This window comes from Amphiura filiformis, chromosome 20 (assembly GCF_039555335.1).
Source record: "Amphiura filiformis chromosome 20, Afil_fr2py, whole genome shotgun sequence".
Classification (NCBI taxonomy): domain Eukaryota; kingdom Metazoa; phylum Echinodermata; class Ophiuroidea; order Amphilepidida; family Amphiuridae; genus Amphiura; species Amphiura filiformis.
In genome coordinates this window covers 54,423,278-54,445,708 of record NC_092647.1, presented here as the reverse complement: position 1 = coordinate 54,445,708, position 22,431 = coordinate 54,423,278, and the positions used below count along the sequence as shown (strand labels likewise).

Sequence of the window (22,431 nt, the reverse complement as noted above, 5' to 3'; positions counted from 1 at the left end):
GTGGATGTCCTGCGTCCGAGCGCAGCAATGATCCACAAGCTCCGACAGTGGATTGTCTGCGCTCAAGCGTAGCAGTGATCCGCTGTAATTTATTATTATAATAGGCCCAATACTAGTTATTATATACGCATGTATATTTATTAATATAGGCCTAATAAGAAAATCTATTATTTTACTTCCGAGCGCAGTTACTCCGACAGTGGATGTTCTGCGCCTCGAGCGCAGAAATGATCCACCGTTACATATAAGGGACTGCGCCCGGGTGCATCAACTCCGATAGTGGATGTTCTGCGCCCGAGCGCAGAAATGATCCACCGTTATTATAATAAGAAAATATATTATTTTGCTGTCAATTCGGTTATACTAATAGCAATAAACTTCTCGGAGTTTAGTTATTATACGCATGCATATTATTTTTTATTAATATAATAAGAAAATATTAGTTATTATACGCATGCATATTGATAAGAAAATGTATTATATTGCTTCCGAGCGCAGTTACTCCAACAGTGGATGTTCTGCGCCCGAGCGCAGCAATGATCCACCGTTCATACATACATGCTATGTAACGGCGCGCGTGATTGGTCGAGAGCCGGATGTGCGATCACGGGGTAGGGAAAAGCGAAGGAAATTTACGGTTTTAATTATGTTAGTTGGCATTTTTGTTATTATTTTGATGAAATAAGAAGCACAAAATGTTCTGGTATATATGAACAGGGTTCATATATATTTTCATACGACTAAGCGGTTGTTTATGCCCTCGGGCATAAGCGGCCCTCGGGCATAAACAACCGCTTAGTCATGAAAATATATGAATGAACCCCTAATTACATATAAGGGACTGCGCCCGGGCGCATCAACTCCGACAGTGGATGTTCTGCGCCCGAGCGCAGAAATGATCCACCAGTATTATAATAAGAAAATGTATTATTGGTTCCGAGCGCAGTTACTCCAACAGTGGATGTTCTGCGCCCGGCGCGCAGCAATGATCCACCGTTCCATATAAGGCACTGCGCCCCCGGGCGCATCAACTCCGACAGTGGATGTTCTGCGCCCGGCGCAGAAATGATCCACCGTTATTATAATACTGGCGTATTATTTTACTTCCGAGCGCAGTTACTCCAATAGTGGATGTTCTGCGCCCGAGCGCAGCAATGATCCACCGTTACATAAAAGGGACTGCGCCCGAGCGCATCAACTCCGACAGTGGATGTTATGCGCCCGGCGCAGCAATGATCCACCGTTATTATAATAAGAAAATCTATTATTTTGCTTCCGAGCGCAGCAACTCCGACAGTGGATTCTCTGCGCCCGAGCGCAGAACATCCACTACCGGAAGTTCTGCGGAGGGGCGCAGGAGCTCCACTGGTGGATGACGTACATACATGGTATTTCAGCTGATTTGATCAATCGTTCCTTGATATTTGGAACATTTACAGGAATAAATTTTGCTGATGAAGTAGCAATAAGTTGGAAATATCAGAATAGGAATATCTAATATATATCATAATTTGTCTGCAAGTACGGTACAAGTCGCTGATTCAGCAAGTGTCAACACACGACTACCGAGATCATCACGCAGGTATCATGCATGCATGATGGTCAGCTATACACCGGTTCACCGACCAGCTGTAATGTCAAGAAAAATTCTGTACATGTACCTTATTCTATTTCTTCATTTTCTTATTGTGATAAGCTCATCTCAACTTGGTGTGACGATCTGAAATAGCCTACATTTACGGGCTCCGCGATTTCTATGCTATCGCAATGCATCACAAATCACCCCAGCATTTAGGTTTCCCATTTTTAAATCCATACACTTTATTCAGGAACTTCATTCTTGATTTGATCATAATGTTTCCTTCATGTTATTCTTATTTTATTAAAGATATTTTTCATGTTTAAGTAAGATGATAAGGCCCTTTACAATTGATTCTTAGTTTCCTGTTTCCCGCCCGCGTCCAAACTAGAGAATTGCAAAATATTGAATTATTTAATTTATATTTTGGATTTTCTCTTTTAAAATAACTTTTAATGACTCCCATTTGCTACTTTCTGACTTTGATCATATCAACTATAATGATGAATAAACAAAGAAAATAAACTGTACCATTACTTATGTATAAAATCAAACATATTACCCCAAGACAGAGAAATTGAAAACACTCGGACGCAAAATTTGCATGCATGTTGGCAATCAGACACGACAACCATTTATTGACTTTTGTTTAAGACCCGCACCAGTACCTACAACAAATAAACAAACAAACAAACAAACAAATTCTCAGCCGTATAATTGCCAAATATATAATAGGAGATTCTCTAATCGAAGCGAATTACCCAACCCAAGACTCTAGCGAAACAACGACCAAAGGCGCAGAAAATCTCAGCCGTATAATTGCCAAATATATAATAGGAGATTCTCTAATCGAGCGAATTACCCAACCCATGACTCTAGCGAAACAACGACCAAAGGCGCAGAAAATCTCGTTTTAGAAAAACCAAATGTGATCCAAACTTGCACTCTGGTGGCCGCCACCCGAGGCTAAATTCTGAGCGTTTGACCCCGAACCCGTGGATTATTCATCAAATATCATGGCTGGAAACTCAACAATAAATTATGGTACTGGTGCATACAGATCCCACGCTCCCAAGTGGAATTCCTGAGACTCTTCAACAGGTGGTCTACCTGAAGTTACAAGGGATCAAGTCTTAATGTTAGCATTCTATGACATATACATATATCATAATAAATAAATACAGAAAAGATAATTCAAAACCCAGCATTATTTTCTTTTGCTTACTGTGTGAAGTCTTTGACCTTATAAAAGACTACTTTACTGTTTTTGATGACACCGGACCTGTGCCTGCATGTAACAATACGATTGTCAATTCCTGTACATATATATAGTTTTGACGACTTACTTTCCCTCTTGAACTATCATTCTAACAAGTTTGATACAGAACAATTATATAAATTTTATGTAGCAACATATTGAACACATGATCTAATTAAACAGTGTACATTGTAAATATGAAGATCTGAGAAAGGGAAATTAATTGCAAGTCACATGTAATTTTAATGATCGGCGTCAACTCTTTATTCCTCCCTCCTTATCTACAGGGAGCATAAATCTTGATTTTTCTTTTAAACTTACAGACAGTTAAATGCTTTAATTAGCTATTATTTAACACACTACCATGTAGTAGATAAAATATATCTGTATTTATACAGGTCATTATCTCATTACTGTCACACATAATTATATTTTACTTCCTTCTCACATGTCCACACAGGGCGCGGTGGGTGGGAAGATTTTTTTTTTTGTCGTGTCCAATACAAAACCAACAGTGAATAAAACCACCTAATCACGCCCAGGGAAACCCATGAATGGCAAATCCCATTGGTTCCCGGTCGAGCCAAACAATACAAATTTATCTGCATGACAATGATTGACATCTGACCCGGTAAACAATAACATGGATTGGTCCATTTCTCAGCAAGGGTAAATTGAGTTTAACTTGTTGCACTGTGTTAAACTTTAGTTGTAAAATAGTTAAATGCATGTTCCTTGTCAAAACGGGTTGATGTAGGTTGCAACCACTTTTTTAAAAATAAAAAAATAATAGATAATTTTAATTAATAATTTAAAAAAAGGGCATTTCGTGATCCACAGCATCATCCAGGGGCTTAGCTAGCCACCCGTCTGGCCGTCATTTTAGACGGCCAGTTTGCTCCTGGGACGGGCAAAATTAATGCCTTTGACAGATGCTATATCATAAATTGTATGTTTTGAAAAGCTAATTGCCCTTTTTAGTAGACCCAAATTAATGCCTTTGACAGATGCTATATCATAAATTGTATGTTTTGAAAAGCTAAATTGCCCTTTTTAGTAGACCCAATTTGTAGAACAAGGCCATATCAGCACATATTTGAACTCTTTAAACCCCAATGGGCTATAGATGTCTGGTAAATATTTTAAAGGTCAAATTGGGATAGGCAAATTTATTCAAATGACGGGCAACCCTCAATTTCTAGCTAAGACCCTGGTATCATCCCCCCACTTTTCTCAAAAAAAGTTGAGATTTTTATATCACTGGAAACCTCTGGCTACATAATGTTCATGTACAAAATATTTCTTGCAGATTAATTCGTTTTGCAAAGATATCGTGAAATTTGAATTTCGTTCTGGTATACCAGAACGAAATTACAACACATTGTCTATGGAGCAGTGTAATACACATAATCATGCATAACTCGCAAACGCAAAAATCGAATCAACTGAAATATTGGGAATAAGCTTTTTTTGTGGATATCTACTGAAAAATGTCATAAAAAGAGGATGCTAGGATCACAAAATACTCCTTTAATAATTAATAATTAAAAGTCACCTCATCCCTTGTTTTCAACCATGAAACAGGAAACTAAGAATCAATTGTGACGAGCCTAATGAGTGAGTTTGTGCATTCTTGGCCCGATGCATGCCACAGTGATGCATGGACATTGTGTTTACAATCAAACCCGGAAGTAATGTGAACCCTGTGCTGACGTCATCAACGAAAGCGCCCAATTTGAACGATTTCATTCTATAATTGGGGGGGGGGTCCTCATTCACTGGTCAAGTAGCTTGTTCACGTAGCGATTCCGTTGTCCCACTGGCCTACTACACATCGTCTGTAGATTGCATGGCGATCGGAGTGTTATCGTCAGAGCACCTCGGACTACTGGCCAAGCTGCGTAGGCTAGTATCGTGTGACCTACTTCTTTTTACGCGGTAATCAGACGGACACCACTGAAGTAATTTGCTGAATAGTATAGTGAGTGATGGGTACATGTCTGGGTACATGTAGATTTATGGGGCTGTGCAATAATTATGAGCTCTGGTTAAATGGGGGGAGGTACATGAATCGAATCCATAGTTCCTACACACATTCGATGATACACATTCGATGGGTGGGGGGATTGATGGTAAGCCAAAAAGGGGAGGGGGAAGCAAGCAATTTGTTGCAGGTCAACATGGGGGGGGCAATTTTTATGCGGCATATTTTAAATAACGTTACGCCTAAACAGTCAAATTGACATTCTAGACATTGTTTCTTTTGAGGAATTAAGCTTTTTAAATTTGTATGTACTTTGAGGCCAAATAAAAAAAATAAACATGTTTCACAAAAGTTTTTCAATTATCATATTTTTCATCATTTACAGATAATTCTTCAGGTAGATTTGGTAACATTATTAGTTTCCTATTGTGGCAAGTATTGGATTAGTGATGGGAGATGCAGGTGCAACAAAATGGACAGCTATAGCTCTGACTTGCCAGGATATACAAACTGCACAGGCAGTGCAAAAAGGTATGGTATGGTGTGCAAACATTGAAGGTGTGTGGCCCAATTGTCAGATTCATCTCCACACTTTAAGTCCAATTCAGACTCCACAACGCAGCGTGATGCGATGTTGCTGTGCTTTTAAATCTGAAATCTGAGCCAGGTTTTTACAAGCTTGGTGCTGAAAATTCTCATTGTGCGGTGTAAATTTTGTCGCCTGATTGCTAACCTAAAAAATGCCAAACCTCTCTAAAATTCACCCATACATAATATAGGGTCCACAACTTATAAGTTCCCCCTAAATACTTTTTTAAATAATATATGCATCTGAGTCCATAAGAATCAGCTCTCAAACAATACAGTAGGCCAGGTCTATTCATGTCTTTGTTAAAGAAAACCTGATTGCTATGGACTCAGGTGCAACTTTTAAAACAGCCTTTTTTCTTACACAATTAACCATTGTGACTGAACGCAATGACATGTGACGCTATAAATTGGTCCACATGTGTAAAACAAATAGGGCTATACATATCTTTTTACATTTTTACATTTCGTAATATATTTTTTGACTTATTATAAAAAGTATTAGGGGGGAACTTATTCATTCATTCATTCATTCATTCATTCATCAGTTGTGGACCGTATATGTCAACCCTGAAGGATTTAGGATACAGATTAGGTCGTCACTACACTATTTATTATAAATCTGTGGCTTTTTTGTTTTCAGAGCTTGAATATAGACAAAGGAAAGGACAGATACACAAAGATGCTCTTCTGCTTACTGTGGAAGACCCTCAGGCAAGAACTGGAAGTGGAGGTGCAACACTCAATGCACTGCTGGTTGTTGCTGAATATTTGAGTCAAAGGAAGGGCCACACAGTATGTATGACAAACCTTCTTTATCTATAATGTAGTATTACAGTTCATTAAGTGCGTGCATTCAACTGGACTCTGCACTGAAGCGTCTAAGTTGTGATAAAATGTGTCTCTAGGGATAAAATTGCATACAGCAGTCATCAGTAACACAGGCAAACAGAAAACTGGGATGTCAGTAGTGTTCCTGCTGAGAATTTCAAGCTTGGACCAATTTAGCAATACCATGCTTGATTTAAGGGCAAATCATAACAGACAATCGCAAGGAGCATAGCAGTTTTTATGTCGTTTATCAAAAGGGATTGCCGATATTTTATCGATAAGTCGCTAACATGACCTAGCATCAAGTCGCAAGCAGTTGACTTGAAGGCAACTTTATATCGCTGGCCGTGTCACTAGCGATTTTTAAATTGCACGATACAACTGCTAGTAAGATCTTAGCGGGGAACACTGGAGGTCAGTAACTCTTGATTTTTAGGACCGATGTGTCATTGTCATTTAAGCTGGATGGTGTTCCATGCACTATTAGAAAATCAGTCGGCAGAACTGTTTGTGAATGGAATCTATTTCCCCCTTTTGTCAAGTGGTTAAACATTTCAATCTGGCAACACTGATTGAAGCACAATATGGTATGAATGAAGTAAGCAAGTGTTTTGTTCAACATTGATCCAACTTTATTAATTCTATATGACAGGTGGTGACATCTGATGTTCTTTTTGATGCAAGGATTCTAATATTGCATGTGGTAAGTGCAGTTTATAAAGAGGGAGATCTGTTAAATATATTTATGATGAAAAAAATAGTCTATCTATCCACATGGAATTATATTGGTTCCTAACTAACAATATATAATTTATATAAATTTGTACCAAAAAAAAGGTTAGAAGAGCAGAGTTCAGAATCTGCTATTTCAATTTTCGGACAGTAAAAGCGTTGCACTGGGATTCAATCAATTGGCTTGATGCTCAGAAAATGGAAGTAAACACAGAGCATGAGTGCAATTTGCTTTTCAGCCAAAGTGATTGAGTATAAATTAAGGCTATATAACAGTATAATTATTGCATTGCATGAATAACTTGCAAGATGTATCATTGTTTTTGCTTCAGAGTCGTGAGTTTCCATATGATTCTTGTGGCCGTGCATGGACTACCCTACCAGTCCAGCCAGCGGAGAGTGCTGCTGTAGGATATGATAGTCTCATTACCAACCTTGATTGCCTCCTACATACCATCACTTACAAGGTATTATATAATAGTATACAAATATTAACTGTCTATGAGTGTGATGGTCGAAATATAATCACGAGGTGAAAGATTGATTTGGCGAGTGGCGATACTATTTAAGGTAGAGCAAAAAAGCAAACTAAAACAGTACCAACTGACCAGCAGGGAAACTTTGAATGGATCTTAAAAAGATTCAAGTAGTGTACATAACCAAGGAAAATAAATGTTAAAAACTGTTTAATATGTACAACAACATCCAAAATTTAGGGTTAAAAAGACAAAACAACCGATGTTTCGGGAGCATAAAAACATCCCTTTTGCAAGGTTAAAACAAGTAGCACTAGTAGCTAGCACTGCAAGAGATTAAATGAGAAAGACAGCAAAAGAAAGTGACAAGCATAGAATGAAAAGAAATTAGAATGCGTGATTGACGTAGGTAGGTACATATTTTGCATACCCACCACTTCACCCAAACCTGATGCTTTTCTTTACCACTCCATCCAACGCCTCCCTAAAAAATGGTCTGACCTCCCCCGTCACATCACATATATTTATTTGCGCAATAGTTTTAACTGCTTCAAAACCCACTTGAGAGACTACTTTCAGTCCATTCAAGAAATGTAATCCTTGGTGCCATCTGTGTTTTGTCATGGAGATAGGAAAGGAGGGGCATTATTTCAATATGTTGTGGTGTTTTTATCCTGGTGTGTTTTATCCTGGTTCTTCTTCTTAGCGTGTTCACGGCACAAGATTAAATGTGTTTCAGCCAGTGCTGCACACATTTTTCAGCATTCTCATTGTAAACTGCTAAGTCAGCAGTTGTGCATGTTTGCTCCAGTTGAGGGCAACACAGTAAGTGATCCATTATTTGTGGTTCTGTTCCAGAATCGCAGGTTACATCTGTATTCTTTTGATATCCCCATTTGCTGAGGTTAACTTTACATCTTCCTACACCAGACCTTAACCTATTGAGGCATTTCCATCCTGGTTGACTAAGTGCAATATATTGTGTCTCTTGTATCTTGGGGCTTCTTGCTTTCAATATAGTACTGTTTTTAAAACTGTTTGTACTTTTAATGTGTTAATAATCTTTGTAATTTTTATGTGTATTTAGAGTGCAATACTTTTGTTTATTTTCATGACCAGCTTGCAAGGGTGGGTCCACTCATCTCTTAGATGTCAGTGCTTAATTTGCCACTTTTGCTGGGCCCTGGCAGCCTTTGCTTGCTGGTCTAATTTTGCTGTATATTTTTTGTAATGCCTAATGAATAAATGATACTCAAAGGAGGTTCTTGTATATGGGTGATAAATAATTATTGCAGCTAATAGCTTAAACTGTATTACTCTTAGCAGGTGCTTCTGTTTCTATTTTATAGATCAGTATTGGTTCCCCAGCAGGTGTATGGGTGTGTAGTACTGATATGCTTCTATGTGTATCTACACCAATGGAAATAGATTGGCAAGAACACCAATCAGGAGTGTGTGTGTTTGCTGTACCAGCTGCCGAAGACTATGCCAAGAATCATGGCATGTATAGGCTACAGAAAGAGGTATGTATACTGACTGGCAGTGTGATGTAACAGTTGTAGACTATGCCATGTATCAAGCACAACAGGGCACAGAAAGATTAGATTATTAATTAGGATTTAGTGTATTTGATGTATCAGTAGCGGAAGATTGCACAGTCATTGAAAAGCTTACTGTATGCAAAGCTGATTGTGTAGTATGCTATATGCTGACCATGTATATGGGGTGCTGGTGACCCTTGCTGGCAGCACCCTGCTAGCAGCCCACATGGGTGTGTCACCAATTTGATTCACATCGTTTTGTTCCTTAGCGTACAAACATTAACCAATATATGTGACGTCCCATGTCAAAATCAGACACTTTTGGGCAGGTTATCAATTTTGAGGTTTTTAAATATCTTAAATATAGAGACATTTTGCTCCACAGTACCGTTTTCCACAATGAAACCGGACATTCCTAAGCGAAGATATTGAGTTCGTAAGTTATAGTATTATGAAATTGAATACCTGAGTGGAAGAAGGGCCCAACTCTTTTTACAAATGAGTTAGACCCAGCATTTTATTGCCAGTATACTGTTCTTCCTTGTGTGTGAAAAAAGAGCCCAAATCCACTCTCTAAATTGTCTTCCAAGTTCATTTAATTATGGTTTTCATGCAAGAAAGGCCCAACTTCAAGGTCCAACTCGATGGAGTTGGGCCTTTCTTGCACAAATATTAGGTTAACCATTCTCTATCCCCATCTTCTTTGCTCTTTCTCCCAACATTGTTCAATACCTTTATTCTTTCCTTTCTATAGAGCAATGTAGTTCAAGATTTAATGTATCATGGTGGTGCTACTGCAATGAAGATGTGTTCTATACCTGATCCACAAGACCCTCTAGCCAAAGCTGTGCCACTTGTATCAGGACTTGTGTTCTTCTCTGCAAGGTATGACTTGGAAATCAATTTGTCATAGATAAATGTTTACAAAACTAAACTTTGGATAGAAAACAAAAAGTAAAGGAGTCACAGTAAGAGATGTTTTATGCAGCATTCAAAATAAGCCCTATCACAGTGCAATTTGCACCCCAAAATTTGCCTGTTGCGATGCAACTTTAGAAGTTGGTGCAAAATTGCGATACCACATTATACTGACTTTGTGTGTTGATTGTCGGAGACTGCACTTCAAGTTGCTCTGCATCAGATGAAATTGTACCACAACTTTCAAAAGGGGGTGCAAAAGTGCAGCCCAAGGTAAAACTATTATTTCAAAGGCTGGTTTTATGGCACCTATCTTTCGTGAAAATTGGCTGGTCAGTGGAAAGGAACTGAAACTGCTGCACAAGGCTGAAGAATATAAAGCCACCAATCTATATCTATAGCACAATTTATACATAAGATCATTGCACTTTATAGAAAGCCACTGACCACTGTGGCCGAAGACACATTCATAAACCATTTAGCAAAATTCAGTGACCCAGCTCTATATAGGTGCAGAACCCTAATCAGCTTACATATAGAATTGCAACCAGGATCAGCTTCCTGCAATGAGGTTTCCTTAGAGTAGATATGCAGGGACAACAGTAAGTGTTTTATCCAGAGCAAATTCAAGCTCATATAACAGGATAATGATGATAGAGTGGGGGCTCAAACTGGTACCGTCACACACTAGAGTCTAGCAACTTATCTATTCAGCTAACTGTGCTCGTTATATGGTCATGGGCTTGTCTCACATGTCAGGCAGCAGGTGCACATTTAATGCATGAACCTGACCAGTAAGGTTTTAGTATTTTTACTTTTGGTGAATTAGTGACATCAGTGCGCATTTCATTGGGCGCAACTTCAAAGTGCAAATGTTTGCTCTAAGCGCTGGACTACATATGCATGCGTTTAAAAATGCTGCATGCATACACTTGTAAAACAGCTGCCTCAACACATTGATGTCAGTGATAAGGGGGGTCTCCCTATTCCGTGGACTTCCAGGTTGATTTTCCTATGACACCTCTATTCTTAATAAACATTGTTTATTTTATTACAGGGCTGCAGAGAGGTTACTATCCTTACATGTTGTTCCTGTACTTGATGCTTGTACCTATGTAGGATTGGACAGCGGTGTTAAACCTATTCATGTAAGTTGCACAGTGATGGTCTGTTTCACATTTTATAAAATTAATACGTCATACACACAAAAATATCATGTGCATCAAAACTGAAATAGCAGAATGGTGACCCATTTTTGTTCTTTCAATCCTGTGCAGATTGATGTATATCACTTGGTACAATACTTTTGGTAATCACTTTAGGGAGCAGCTTGGCACAGGTGACAACTCTCTAGTCCGAAGGTTCCCTAGTCCTAAGGCTCCTTAGTCCGAAGGTTCACTAGTCCAAACCATTCGCTAGTCCGAATTCTGAAAAAGGTTTGCTAGTCGGAATATCGGAATATCGGGTTCTCTAGTCCGAAGGTTCGCTAGACCGAATAATAAATATGGTTCTCTAGTCCTAATATAGAATAATGCTCGCTAACACTAACCCTAACCCTAACTCTAACTCTAACACTAACCCTAACCCTAACCCTAACCCTTATTCTATATTCGGACTAGAGAACCTTTGGATTAGCGACCCTTCAGGCTAGAGAACCTTCGGACTAGCGACCCTTCGGACTAGAGAGAAGTCACAGTGGCACACTGGTTAAGGTCTCTGATTTTGATGCAAGAGTCCTAGGTTCAAATTTCTGCAGGACCAAACAAAATTCAATCCACTCTTCTTGTGGCTCATTTGGAAAAGACGGGGCAGATGACGTATGATAAAAGAGCTTGTTGCAGTAGGTTCCATTCAGTGTAATACGCCCGATTGTCGGCTACACTTGTCTGTCCTGTAAAAATGCCTCGACCAGCTACCTATGGCGACACACCTTCATCAGGTCACTTATGCCTGGCCGAAGTTTTGTCAATGTTATCGTCCAGATTTTAGCTGTTCATGCCTCGATATCCCTCGAAAATGCCTAATAATGATACAATGCTGAAAAAAGATTACAGTAGTGCTTCTTATCTGTTAATCTGTTAATGTTAATATATTAGTACTTATCTCAGTGCACCATCACCTTGATCAACTCTATAAGAATTTATGTATTTCTGTTCATTGTTTTCAGCTCTCATTATTCTTTGATATCCTTCTGTGCATGGGAAATGATGTGACAGAGGAAACATTTGTATCTGGTGAACTGAGTAGAGATTATGACAAGATCAACAGAAAGTGGCTGATTGAAGGGTCAGAGGTCATGGCGATGAAAAGTGCACGGTCGTTGCTATGGAAACATCTAAGAGGAATAGGGATGAAGGCTGGTATGTAGCATACATGGTTATCAAAGCCACAGGTTGTGTCTTGAAATTTGAAATGCTTTGAGCCTGTAGGTTGTACTTATCTGTATACTTGGATGTTTTAAGCAAGTATAATTGGACAAACTGCTTGTAATATATCCATTTCAGTTTTAATGTATGTTAATGTTTTTACCAATAATCAATGTAGTCAAAGTTGTAAGAATTAAAAGGTCTGAAATTAGTCTGGAACATGTAATTTTGCCATTATGTTGCTAAAAACAATGCATAAAAGTTTTGCCCTTTTTTTGTCTTATGTTGGTTTCATACTTTCTGCCGCTGAGCAGCATGCCACTTCTTCATGCCGCTTGAACTTTTCTGCAAGCGGAGTGGCACACCGCTGAGCAGCAGATGTTGCAGCTCAGCTCCACTCTGTGCACAATGGCCATGCAAAAATTGTCTCAATTTCTCATATGTCAGAGCGACACTATTCCCGAATTGACCCCATTTCAACTCATAGCAATTTGCCACTTTGGACAAAGTGGTGGAGTGATCGGTGTATTGGCTTACCGCTGGTCATTGTTACCATTTCTGAGGCAATTTCGCAGTGAAACAAATTCGTTTTTAGACCGGTAAGTGGCAGGAAAGTATAAAACCAGCATTAGAGAAACATTGCATATTTGATAACTAATTAGCATTAATTAGCAAAACTTTTATGTATTAGAATGATTTAACAACTCATGCGTCATATGAAACAACTAGTATCAATGTTCAAATACTGCCAAAATTATTCTGACAGTGCTCATTATTTTGTTTTCTTTACAGTCATTATGAAAGATAGCAGCTATAGCTACATGACCACATCAGGAGCAGATCACATGAAAAACTTGATCAAGTGTCCGTTAGAAGTGAAAACTGATGAGCATTTACTATGGTCCCAGTTTAATCATGCTTATGTAGAGGTATGTGGGTCAGGGTCTTAGCTAGGATTTGACAAATGCCCATCAGTTTTACCAAAACTGCTTGTCTAATTTGGACCCAAAAATCATAAACCAGACCTCTGCACCTTCTGAGGGTTCAGTCAGTTCAAATAGTTATTGCTATAACCTTGATTTACTTGTCTGGAATTTTTTCAAGCATTATTTTTTTAATTTAGCATATGTCACAGGCATCATTTTTGCCTATCTTAGGAGCAAACTGCCCGTTCAAAATGACATGTGGATGGGTGGCTAGCTATCACTCTGATGTGGGAGATATTCTTGAAATTTTACTTCTTCAAAACTCACATATGAATTGATTTGTGACATAAGAGTTGGGGTGTGTTTGTAAACAACAGTAAACAAGGATACACATGAGAAATCTATTGTGTAATTGTAGATGCGCTGTAGTTGTTCATAGTTCCTGGACGGTGCTTCTAGATCCAAAACGGCATACAAACCCCTATGGATGTATTATATCCATATGACCCCATTTACTGGTGTAAGCAACTTGACATTTGGATGGTGAAAACTTAACCATGTCCATGGTAAGGCAAAAACAGAAATCCACTAATATGTGTGTTGATCAGCAGTTGGAGAGTAAACACTCAATAGAGAAGGTCAACAGGCTAGTGTCACACTGGTACAGGCTCTGGTTGCGAGTTTGAGCCCTTGTGGTGCCATCATGTTGTGCCCTTAGACAAGGTGCTTTACACACTTGCCTCTCTCTACCCAGGGGTGAAATGGGGAGCTGTTAGGAATATTGTCCATTGAGCGCTGCCCAAAAGTATGAACATGCCTTGGGCATTGTATGGCAGCTGACATATTCTTACTACAGCGGAATAAATGTTAAGCGCTTTGATAAATGTGAAAGGCACTGTATAAATGCCAACATTTATTTATTTCTTATTTTAACTTCCTCAGTTGCAGGTGTTTATATGTAGGTGTGTGTGGTATGTATGTGGGTGTACTTAAAAGGTGACTGATCATATCCAAATTTCATATTTTCTCTAAACAGGATGGTTGTAGCGTAGAAGACACTAGCATTGTAATCAACTCGGCTCTAGAGGGTGCTATTCAAGTAGGACCAAAGACAGTCATCTCACACTGTCATCTCAAGGTAAACTTGACTCTGTAAAACTGTATTGAACTATTCCATTTAAAACCCACACTCCCTCTATGGAAAATATGACCGTAATCTCCCATACAGGGGGTGAAGTTGTCAAATGGAGTCGCCCATTCAGGTTGCCCCATTTGAAATTCACACTCCCTATGCGAAAGATTAAGGTCATGTCTTCCATACAGGATGTATAGATTTCAACTGGAATAGCACATAAGTTGAAGATCAGAAATATGTGCAAACCTGCATTTTTTTCTGGTTCAATAGATATCCACAATTTTTTTAGTTGATATGGACATTGAAATTGCACAAGTTGTGCATAATTTATATAATATTGGATGGCTATGAGTGCGATATGAGAATATACCACATAAGTCATGAAAATACAAACCGAGCCGAAGACAAGTTCGGTATTTTCATTATGAATGCAGTATAATCTTGTATCACATAAAAATAAGCCATCCATTATCATTATATAATTTGAAGCTTTTTCGATGAATGACAAAGTGATAAAGTATCAAAATAAACATGTTGATGCCATTTGGAAACTATTCGTTTAGTGTAATCTTTTTCATCATGTTTGCTGGTGGTACATAACAACAAACTGTGTAACTGGATCATTTATGTCTGCATTGATGGTCTTGGCTGTCAATAGCCCCCCCAAAAAAAACCACTTGATCAATATTTTTTAAAGGACTGATCTGCGAAATGTCCAGGTGATACATTGTGGATGAGGTTTTAAACTTCTGAACATTTTCTAATTAATTTGTAGGTTAATCTTGTGTTGAATGTGCTTATATCTTGATATATCAAACAAGTTCATCAGTAGCATGTAAAAAGTTGCAGACCCTATTTACAAAGAAGGGTTCATACCATTGTTTGGAACCGATATCGATACTAGTACTCACTCCCTAACACAAGTGACAGTGGTATTTTTAATTTTAAAATTTGTTATAACATTGAAATGTTTTAAAAATCAATTCGATGGCACAAATCCAGGTGTATAAAAAGCAAGGAAAAGTAAAAGATAATGAATTGCTATTTTATATTTGCATTAGTCCCTGTTATATTTGACTCCACTTTCTTTTCCATTTGCAGGGTGCAATTCAGATAGGCAAAGACTCGCTTATATCCAACATTGATATAGACGCATCACAGGTAAGTTTACTGTCATTGGAAAGTATTATGCTCCAAAGATGAACAGTTTTGTAATTTTGAGATCCCTGTGTGTAAGGCTATTGGAACCTGCCATGTTTGATAGTCACTCGTAGGGACCGAAACAGCATTATTCTGGATGCATTTTTGGCAAATTGAAATTGATTGATATTTTGCAACTTGCAGAATGGGTGTTTACAAAATTATGTGCATAGTGCAAAGAGAAAGGAAATAACATAATGCATTATATTGGGGATCACAAACAATGTTTTATATTCTTGGGCAAGACACTTAATCTCGCTTGTGACACTCTACCCAGTTGTAAGTTATACCGACACCGTTATTGTTGGCTGCCAAATGGTGTGTGTATTCAAGGTTTATTAGAAAAATGCATTTCGCAGCCAAATGTTGAATTATATACATTGTACAGGTAAAAATACACAAGAATTCCTAGTGGCAACAGAATAAATTAAATGTAAAGTTCTCTGATATGGATCTGGAGCACAATATAAATGCCTACATTTATTTCATATTACTAATTTCCTTATGTTTGACTGTATCTCAATATCACATTTGTCACCTTTGGCAGGTTATATTAGATAGCACATAAACGAAAAATATACAGAACATTCACCAACAGACGAAGTCCATGTGCTTTGTATGCTGTGAATTCATGCATATTCATGAGGGTCGATCATGCATGTTTGACAAATCACCCCAGCACTGTGTGCATTCGCTTTATGTGATAGCGCATTTTGTGTCTTCAGATTTATGTGAAAGACCGTAAAATATTTGGAATGTGTGAAGCAGTTTTGTCTCTTGCACTTCATGGAATGATTGGCAATTATTAACAGGTGATGCTGGACTTTGCCTGTTGGTGATTAGTCTATATCTTGTTCTAGTTCTAGTTGGTTACGACTCGACACCCCTGGTGGGGAAAGACAAATCGGGTATGGTGTGTGCTAGTTCTTCTTTAAATGATGAAATGATCTTTGCGCTGGTTTTTTAATGCTTTGGGTTCTTGGATATTGATTATTTCTTGCGGTAGATTGTTCCAGTCTATGACCGTTCTTGGAATAAATGAATACTTGTAGCAATCTTTTGTTGGTTGAAGTTTAATTAATGATTGTGAATGAAATCTCCTGGTGGAGCGCTATACTGGGCACAGTAGTGTTCGCACTGGTATGCACTGGTATCTCTTTAGCATCTAAATAAAACCCATGTTGCCTTGATAAAAAGTTTTAGTGTTTCATTCTTTGTTGCAGGATCTTGACCAACATAAGCTTTCATCAGGTATTTTACTTCAAGGGTTTCAGCTGCAACTTGGAGGCAATACAAAGCATCTATGTAAAGCATACACAGTCATGGGCAAGTTTGATTCACTTCAGGTAGGTCATTTTATAGTTATAAGACATTAATATAAAGTACAGTGGCAACTCGTTAACATGAACCCTTTTAACATGAAGTTCCTGATAACAAGAAGTATGTTTTACATTCCCAAGCATACATTTCACATGTTATTAGAACTGGATAACACAAACTCCTGATAACTTAACAAGAAGTAAAATTTGAATTCCGCACAACTTTGTGTTAATGAGTTTCCACTGTATGATGAAATGGTATTCAGTATGATTCATAAGTGGAGATAAGTCTCAAGTTAAATGTTGTTGACCCATCAACTGAAGTCAAGTCTGAATTGAGTCAAGCTGAAATATGGTGCACAGATATTTGCTGTGCAATTGGCTTGATATTCTTGTATTCAATCATATTCGACTGATTTGGGTTTTCTACCCGTAACGTCCAAGGGCTTCTTGGTGAGTAGAAAGGAAAAAATGAAGGAAAAAAGAGAGGAAACAAACAAAGAAGTTGTTAGCTTTTTTAGAGATACAAACCTGAGACCCCTCACATGCCAAGCACTAGGTTGGCGACCGGTAGCCACTCAGGGCATTCATTCATGATTACAGCTTGTCCACTAAATTTTTACAGGGTACATAAATGTCTGCAGCTTATGTTGAATCAAGCACATGCTCAAGTTGGCTCAAGGTATTGCATTTAATTTGATTGATTTATGGAATCATTTTGAGACATCGACATGGTTATGAATTAATGTCACAACAAGATTTATGCCATCATGTACAAATCTGATTTGTCTGTATTTGAAATTGTACAAAAGCAACACTTGTTTATGAAACAGAAAATTTAACTTGCAGTAAAACAGAAATTGATTTATTTGAACCTCTATGAAGAACTTTTAATGCCGTGTGAATTCCAAAATAACCAAGAAACAAGAAAAAATAAGAGACGGTAAACCTTTTTTGTTTAAATTGCAGACAGCATATGTAAAAGGTACCAGTACATTCTGCAATTCACCATGGGTTGTGTTCTTAACAAGGACTGGTATCGACAAGGAAGATTTATGGCCTGTCCACCAGGTGAGTGTAGACCAAAAGGGATATGTGAAGACAGACAGACAGACAGACAGACTGAAAGAGAGTGATTGAATGAGAAATTGAAACAAGATTTTGAGAGCGAAGGACAAACAGACAGAAAGACAGACAGTGAAAACAAAGAGAGATTCATTCATTTTTATATTTTGTCTTTCAGACTGATTATGACCGTACCTTATTCAATGCTAAACTCTTTCCCATATGGAATGCCTCCGAGACAGTTGGTATCAAGGAGATACTGTGGTTAGAAGGAGGGGAACAGGATGAAGTCATGTTGCAGAGATGGAGGACATCATGGAGATTATCACTTCAAGAAATCCTGTCCTGTATTGATGTACCTGGTGAATTGAGTTACAGAAGGTAGGCCTTTTTCGGTTTTCTGAATGAAAAAACTGTATGGCATCTTGAGTTGTGTGTCTTTGTATCAGTCAGTCCATGTGTTAGCCAGTCAACAATTAAGTAAGTCTCTTAGTTAAAATTTGTCTCCTCAATAGTTCAAATCCTATTGCAACCAAACTTAGGTCATAGCTGCACTATGGGAACCTTCATGTATTGGTGGTCTTGTAAGTCATATACAGAGTGCAAAGTTTGTTTGTGGTCAACTTGTAAAGTAAGCTGTAATAAGTACTTATGTAAAAAATGATTGAGAAATATGGATATTTTGATCATCAATTCCAGCATTTTAGTCTTGGTCATTCTCGTAATCATATGCTGTATTATTCATTTCTATTTTATCCATAGGGCTCTCTTTTCTACAGTTGGTTTGTGTAAAGTGGAGAATGTACTAAAGAACAACAAGAATGTAAGTCTGCTACCATTCTTCAAGACGGCAGCGGTAGAAGGGTATGCAGAGCAGACACTAAGCAAACTTGACCAAGGTAATGTACTCTCAAGCAATTTGGGTAAGTCTTTACAATAGGGGTTGGCTGTAGGTTAGGCAAAAAAAAAGATTGTTCGCTTGTCCTCCTTGTCTTTTTTCAGAATTGGGTCAGTCAGTCGGGATTTTTTTTAAAAATATTTTTTTAAAAGGTCATAGCCAAAACATGACTGCATACCTTTACTTAGCTTAATAAATAGCACAAATGGTTGTGAATTTGGATATTTCTCTACTTTATACCACTTCATTTATGTTTTTAAAACAGTTTAGAAGTGTGTAAAAACTGTAAAAAAAACTTTTCAGGATGTCAAAAATGTTGAAAGAAGAAAAAACTTCTGGAATTTCTAAAATTAGGGTCGGTATTCATTTGTACAGTAACCGATTACGGTCAGTCGGTGGAGGACAAGCAAACAATTGTTTTTGGCCTTATGATCAGGTAAGCTGTTAGGGCTAAGATTATGGTTAGGGTTAGGGTTAGGATTAAAGGATTAGAGTCAGGGTAGGATTATGGTTGGGGTGTTTACCACTGTTCAAAGTTGCTTTGCAAGTTGTCTTCAAGAGAAAAATTTACAAGAGATTCCAGATTAGATTGCCACAAATATGTTTATTATATACATTATATCAAGGTAAGTCTACCTTTGTGGCCTTCTACAGTTCCAGTGGTTTCCTCCATAATGTGTGGGGTTTGATGTGTATGAACCCTGTTTTTGATATTCTTTCCAATTGTGCTTTATGGATATCAATATCATATATTTTATTTACAAAGATATCCAATAGAAGTTGAGCAAAATCCATGAAAATTCAAATGTTGACTGATGATAAAAAGTTGGGCAGTCGTTCAAATCAGAGATAGTGTGTAGAATCTATAAATGTCTGGTTAAAGATATTCCACAGTTGTAAGATAGACATGTCTGTTGTAATATGATGTCAGAAGCTCATGCAGGTTCTTTATCATGTTTGTTTGTTTGTTTGTTTTTAAGGCATTTCTGGGAACAACATTTGAAATTGACACATTTTCTTGGGTCCAATTTCCTTTTTTATTGATTGATTAATCGATTTGATTGAATGATTGATTGATATTGTTTGTTTTGATTTATTTGCTTCTTTATATTTATTTATTTATTCATATGTTTATATATTTTAATAGTTGCCATGACAACAGATTCTCCTGGTGTAGCAGCCAGATGTCTTGCCTGTATTGCTGATGTCCTAGGAGCTATGGCAGGTGACAAAGGTGGTCTAAGAAGTGGACCTGCAGCCAACCAAGCATTTCAAGATGCATTTCAGCTTCTCAGAGTAAGTCCACATTTTACTTTAATGTGTCTTGTCTCAAGTTGAGAGTAATGCCATGTTGGATTTCGCAGTGGGAGATTTTAACTAGTATGTGCCTGGTTGCGTCACTAAAAAGGGGACAGAAAAAACTGGCAGAACTAGCCTACGGACAAATCGTCTGTCTATGTGTGTATACTTACATATACACCCTGCGGCATTTGGTTATTGGGTGTGATTCAAATCTGCCACTGCAAAATCTAACATGGCGTGACTCAACTTGAGAGAGACACACTTTATCTTGACCATGCAGGTATTAAAGCATTCAGTATTAATATACCTTTTTCCCAATATCCATTTATGCACTCCTGTGTACTACATACTCCCATCTTCTCACACAAGTTTGAATGCCTTTGCATCATGGTAACACACAAAATCATTTATTACCTTTTAGGCACCCAGGACGACAGAAAGTTAGATGGAGGGATGAAAATTTCTTGATGTGACCTGGATGAAAAAAATGTGGGATAAATCAGAGTAGCATCACCTTAAAGAGGCCTTCACCCTGCAGTGGGTGGACGATTGCTAAGGATGATGATGACCTTTTAGAAACATGCTTTAAACAAGTTAACAAAGTTCTTTTTGTATCTGATCCATGTACAAAGAACTTTGTTAACCAGTTTACTATACCGATCCTGATGAATCTGTCCAGTCATGCTTTAAACAAGGTATTTAAAATATGGTCTATTATTGACAAAGTGGCATTAATGACAAAAATTGACTGGATAAACACCACAGGTCAAACTCACAGTGTCAAGGTGACCCTTTGTAAGTACATGACTAGTGTATGAAGTTTGACGGAGGAATTATTTTATTTGGTTCACTGTTGATTTTATCTAATTATGCTATGTACATGGACAGTATTAGGCTGATACTTCCTCTGTCCTTTCTGTACTTTCAACGTAAACCCAAATCATGGCAGCATCTGTTAGGTATTTCTGTTTTGTCTTCATATCAATTTCTTTTCAGAATGGACAAATCTCAAATGGAATTCAAGCTCTTGCAAAGGAGAGGAGTAATTGGTTGGATAGACCTGAACTATTGATGAGGGCAGCAAGACATTATGAAGGCGCAGAACAAATCCTGATATGTCAAGCCGTTATGCTATCAAAGCAGGTAAGACAAAGAAACTGATTGGTTAAGCCTGGACACACAATCAGAGCAGTAAGACATTCTGAAGGCATAGAACAAATCCTGATATGTCAAGCTGTTATGTTATCAAAGCAGGTAAGACAAAGAAACTGATTGGTTAAGCCTGAACACCCAATCAAAGCAGTAAGGCATTATGAAGGCGCAGAACAAATCCTGATATGTCAAGCTGTTATGTTATCAAAGCAGGTAAGACAAAGAAACTGATTGGTTAAGCCTGAACACCCAATCAGAGCAGTAAGGTATTATGAAGGCGCAGAACAAATCCTGATATGTCAAGCTGTTATGCTATCAAAGCAGGTAAGACAAAGAAACTGATTGGTTGAGCCTAGATACCCAATCAGAGCAGTAAGGTATTATGAAGGCATAGAACAAATCCTGATATGTCAAGCTGTTATGTTATCAAAGCAGGTAAGACAAAGAAACTGATTGGTTAAGCCTGAACACCCAATCAAAGCAGTAAGGCATTATGAAGGCGCAGAACAAATCCTGATATGTCAAGCTGTTATGTTATCAAAGCAGGTAAGACAAAGAAACTGATTGGTTAAGCCTAGATACCCAATCAGAGCAGTAAGGTATTATGAAGGCATAGAACAAATCCTGATATGTCAAGCTGTTATGTTATCAAAGCAGGTAAGACAAAGAAACTGAGTGGTTAAGCCTAGATACCCAATCAGGGCAGCAAGACATTATGAAGGTGCAGAACAAATCCTGATATGTCAAGCTGTGATGCTATCAAAGCAGGTAAGACAAAGAAACTGATTGGTTAAGCCTGAACACCCAATCAAAGCAGTAAGGCATTATGAAGGCGTAGAACAAATCCTGATATGTCAAGCTGTTATGTTATCAAAGCAGGTAAGACAAAGAAACTGATTGGTTAAGCCTGAACACCCAATCAAAGCAGTAAGGCATTATGAAGGCGCAGAACAAATCCTGATATGTCAAGCTGTTATGTTATCAAAGCAGGTAAGACAAAGAAACTGATTGGTTAAGCCTGAACACCCAATCAAAGCAGTAAGGCATTATAAAGGCGCAGAACAAATCCTGATATGTCAAGCTGTTATGTTATCAAAGCAGGTAAGACAAAGAAACTGATTGGTTAAGCCTGAACACCCAATCAAAGCAGTAAGGCATTAT

At 37.9% G+C, this 22,431-nt stretch overlaps 1 protein-coding gene across 2 annotated transcripts in view; it reads left to right on the top strand.

The window, feature by feature from the left end:
* LOC140142023 (L-fucose kinase-like) overlaps window positions 1–22,431 on the top strand; it is a 51,544-nt gene that overhangs the window by 4,508 nt on the left and 24,605 nt on the right. For both annotated transcript variants that reach the window (XM_072163927.1, XM_072163926.1), the window contains exons 2-18: window positions 5,207–5,352; window positions 6,053–6,204; window positions 6,893–6,943; window positions 7,305–7,439; window positions 8,798–8,971; window positions 9,744–9,874; window positions 10,965–11,055; window positions 12,075–12,267; window positions 13,066–13,202; window positions 14,236–14,337; window positions 15,436–15,495; window positions 16,758–16,880; window positions 17,823–17,924; window positions 18,097–18,299; window positions 18,681–18,817; window positions 19,964–20,112; window positions 21,115–21,261. In XM_072163927.1, the coding sequence (XP_072020028.1) occupies window positions 5,271–5,352; window positions 6,053–6,204; window positions 6,893–6,943; window positions 7,305–7,439; window positions 8,798–8,971; window positions 9,744–9,874; window positions 10,965–11,055; window positions 12,075–12,267; window positions 13,066–13,202; window positions 14,236–14,337; window positions 15,436–15,495; window positions 16,758–16,880; window positions 17,823–17,924; window positions 18,097–18,299; window positions 18,681–18,817; window positions 19,964–20,112; window positions 21,115–21,261 (2,169 nt within the window). In that variant the 5' untranslated portion in view covers window positions 5,207–5,270. The remainder of the gene's footprint in view (window positions 1–5,206; window positions 5,353–6,052; window positions 6,205–6,892; window positions 6,944–7,304; window positions 7,440–8,797; window positions 8,972–9,743; window positions 9,875–10,964; window positions 11,056–12,074; window positions 12,268–13,065; window positions 13,203–14,235; window positions 14,338–15,435; window positions 15,496–16,757; window positions 16,881–17,822; window positions 17,925–18,096; window positions 18,300–18,680; window positions 18,818–19,963; window positions 20,113–21,114; window positions 21,262–22,431) is intronic.